This window comes from Poecilia mexicana, unplaced genomic scaffold (assembly GCF_051168715.1).
Source record: "Poecilia mexicana isolate PSO_F unplaced genomic scaffold, ASM5116871v1 scaffold_2, whole genome shotgun sequence".
Taxonomy (NCBI): Eukaryota; Metazoa; Chordata; class Actinopteri; order Cyprinodontiformes; family Poeciliidae; genus Poecilia; species Poecilia mexicana.
Window position 1 is genome coordinate 56843658 of NW_028263371.1, and position 4101 is coordinate 56847758.

The 4101-nt window shown below is 41.8% G+C and overlaps 1 protein-coding gene across 1 annotated transcript; it reads left to right on the forward strand.

The window, feature by feature from the left end:
* The first annotated feature begins 1454 nt into the window (after positions 1-1454).
* LOC106916296 (uncharacterized) lies at positions 1455-2682 on the forward strand. Its single transcript, XM_014984495.2, has 4 exons — positions 1455-1736; positions 1811-1849; positions 1925-2211; positions 2405-2682. The coding sequence occupies exons 2-4, from the start codon at positions 1831-1833 to the stop codon at positions 2459-2461; spliced, it is 363 nt and encodes a 120-aa protein (XP_014839981.2). The 5' UTR covers positions 1455-1736; positions 1811-1830; the 3' UTR covers positions 2462-2682.
* The last annotated feature ends 1419 nt before the right edge of the window (positions 2683-4101 follow it).

The following is a 4101-nucleotide window of genomic DNA, read 5'->3' on the forward strand; positions in this document are numbered from 1 at the left end:
GGAAGTGTTTCAGTTCGGTTGGTGTTTGTCCTCATCAGCTCGCCTCCAAACAGCGTCCACTGCTCTGTGTATAAAGTCTCATGTCCACACCTTTGTCTCTGTATCAGGGTGTGTCTGAGTAAGTACTGTGTGCTTGTTTGGCCAAACTTTAATTATGAACACTGGCAATGCTCTGTTGCTATAGTAATTAACGAGCGCCTCTCAATGGCTGCTTGAGAGCAGATTGATTCCTGGCATTCAGAGCAAACGACATTGACTCAAGGAAAGGGTTCGAACAACGTGCTCCCATTTGGAAACCGTATCTGAACATTTTTGGAAGAATGAGTGTCTGTGACTGTACCAAATGTCACATCTGCACCTCAGTCACAGTGAAAGCATGGATCAGAGACAGATTATGAAACTCGGTGGACTGAGTGGCAGACGCTCCCATCCAGCTCAGTGCGCTCTGCAGCAGCCCTGCAGAGATCCAGAGATTTTATGAAAACAGAAACACTGAATTGTAAAATGACCAAATATTATGACAGCAGAACGAAGGCCAGTTGCTCCCATCCTTCTGCTCAGCTGTGTTTTTTTTTCTTTATTAAAACCATCATCCTTATTTAACAAACTGGGTTCTCTGCTTCTGTCCTCACCAGCTACACTACGATTCATGACACAAAGCACCGATTCCTGAATTATTCCTCTTTACTCCCTCTGATCTCATCTGATCCTGATTTCTCTGTTTGCCTTTTCTGAAGGTTTGATGTTTGTTTTTTATTGTGTTTTGGTTTCTATGGCTGGTTGAACTGTGACCTTTGTTCACCAAACACCAACACTCCCTACTGCTCACCTCCATGATCATTTGACCAAAGCTTTTACCACATTTATATCTTTCAATGGAAACATTTGTTCTAAAACAGGGAGCAGCTGTTGCACAGATGGATTTAAAAATGTTGCACTTTGGTCCTAATCTAAGATCTTTTATCTGGATCAGAATTGGGTGGATCAATGTTTTGCTTGTTTTAGGTTGGAAACATAAAACTGTTGGACTAAACATTAACTGAGGGCGTTGGCTGCTGAGTCTGCAGATTCACATGGATGGAATTTCATGTTAATTTGGAGATTTTATAGATTTATGGATTTATTTATTTTTTTCTTTAATCCACAAAGGGTCAAAATTATACTTACAGGTTCAAATGCATACTAACACTCCCACTAAGACTTTATTAAATGCTTATTCAGTCACATGTTTTGTGATTGCAGGTGTTTCACCTTTTCCCAGGAAAACTGCTGTCATGAACCGGCAGTCCGAACTCAACCCCGTCAGGCTGAATGGCACCAGGTTTAACGGGTCGGTCATGTTTAGGAGGTTTATGGCTCAAATGAGTAAACTCATCAAAATCCAAGATTCTTCAACAAATTACCAAAACATTCTCAGATGTTGATGTCTGGCCAACGTCTTTTAGCTGAGAAATTCAAACATGGCTCCCTACGCTGCTGCTAGTGGCAACGCCTCACTCGGCCCTTTGGTCCATGTCTGCAGGCTTGGAAGGCTAATAAAATGGACACAGAGCAGAGGAGTGTTACCATCCACCTCAGAGACAGTTAAAGTTAATGATTACGCCATGGTTAATGTGGGTCATGCAGGCAGTAAAGCTCCACATCGATAGTTGATGAGGACTTCCTCAGATTGAAGGTGCAGCAGAGCATAAAAGCGGCTGCAGGTTGAGCTGAATCAGGAGATCCTCTGGAACCAGGTATGAAACTCTGGCTGCATCCCTTCTTCATGGTAAACGCTGCAGAGCTTATTGAAACGTTTTCTCTCTTTCAGAACTTTCAGAGGATTTCTGAATGTACGGCCAGAACCAAGGTAAACCGCCCTCTGATGAAAATCATTTCATTTTGTAGCTTTCAGTGACTAACTCTGGGCTTCCTTTGTGTTTAGGGAACCAGTACCCAGGAGGTAACCCTGCTTTTCCTCCACCAATGTCAAACTGCCCTGCTGCACCTGGACATCCAGGACACCCTGGACATCCACACGGTCCAGGACATGGTCATGGACACGGACCTGGACACGGACCTGGACACGGCCAGGGTCAGTGCCATGGACATGGACACAAAGACAAGAAAAAACAGAAGCACAAGGACAAGGACAAGGACAAGCACAAGCACAAGCACAAGCAAGGCCACAAACACGGCCACTGCCACAAGAAAGGGAAGGACAGCCACGGGGTGAGCCGATCCTCCTGCTGCTCAGATTCCATCCAAAATAAATCATCTCACTGTCAGTTTAAAGGTTTTACAGAAAGTTAAGACCAGAATGTCAAGAAGTGTTCAGTAAAATGTTTAAAGGTCTAGCTTTGAATAAAACAGACCTGAGAACTGTTAAAGACTTGGTTCCTGAACTTGCTTTGTGTTTTTCCAGGCGTCCAGCAGCTCCTGCAGCAGCAGCAGCAGCAGCAGCAGCAGCGACTCCGACTGAATGAACAACCATCAGTTCTTGGACTCCTTCTGATTTTAATCTCAGTTGTTTTAAATTTTACAGCACAATCAAACCCACAAACACCAATAATCAGTCAGAAAATCTGCACATCAGAACTTGTCAGCCTTTATCGTGTGGAGAATATGATGTTAGTCCTGATGGATTTTGTTTTCTGAGTGGAAAAAGTGATTGCAGCGTGTGATAAATGTGAATGCACAAACCACAGCTTGTCTGTCTTTTATTTAAAGCTTCTCCTCCTGTTTGTCCAGAGTCACACCCTGTTCCTGCTGATATTAACTTGTTTTGATAACCTTGACAATCTGTGATAGTGAGCAGTAAGGAGCTTTTTACACTGGTTCACCTTAAAGTCAGCAGTTCCTCATTCACTGCATCAGAAAACTGGCTTAAACCTTCATTTTATTTTTATTCCAATCACTCAGTAACACATATGAGTCAGAAAAAAAATCAGAAAAAAATACAAATTTACTATATTTGCTTCCTATTCACATAAAAATAAAAATTAGCTTCTGAACTCACTTCATCATCATAACTTTCACATTTCTTTGAAATGCATCATGATCCATTTTTCCATCAAAACTCCTCTTTTACCAAAAGATGTAAAATTTTAGAGACTTTGTTTCTGTAAAATCACTGTAAATACAGGAACACACTGAGTTTGGTCTAGCAGAGGGTTAGGGGAGCCAGACACACACTCATTGCTCAGGGCAGTTCAGAGAAACCAATCAACCCAACATTCATGTTGTTGGACTGTGGGAGGAAACCAGAGTTCCCAGAGAAAACCTCCACATGCACTGGGAGGGCAGGCTGACTCCAGCAGGAAGACCCAGACCCGGATCAGAACCAGAACGTTTGTGCTGCAGGATAAATAAACCAACACAGAACTTCACGTCGCTCTGTTTCTGTCAACACTTCACACCGTCGACTTGGTGGAACATGTTAGACAAACCTTTTCTTTTGGCTCGTTTCCACATCATTATCAGAAACACAAAGCAGTTCTGAAACATTTTCTGATGAAATGCGGCTGCTGTCACGCTCTAGGTTGTAAAGTTCAAGTCTTTGTGATTCAGGTTAACGCCTGATTATGGGAACGTTTATGAAGGCTGAGCAGGTTTCACTGCTGACTCAAATCAGATTCTTACAGAGTAAAGTTTCAACAGTAATCAGTTTATAAAGTGTTAAAATGACAAGTTGTACATATTTTTTTCCAAAAATATATTTTCCCCAGTCACTCAGTTGCATTTATTTGAGTAACTTTTTGGAACCAATTCATTTTAGGAGTTTCACTCTGCTGTACATTTTACTTTACTTGAGTAATGTTATTATAAAGTATAATTTCTCTCACTTGAATAACATTTCTGGATCCTCTTTCCACTTTATTCAGTGAGTAACTTCAGCTTGGTTTAAAATCACCAGACAGATAAATTCACCTACAGTTGTTAAAGTGAAACATCCTGTTTATAAAAAGTTTCTGTTTTCTAATGTTACTTTCTCTCTATTGAGCCTTTTGGAGGCCAAGGGATTCTCTTCTAACACCACTTTTTTGAACCAGGTGCATTCTTTCCGCTGACCAGAAGGTGGCAGTGTCGCGGCAGTGAGCACCCGCCAATCAGCGGCAGTTT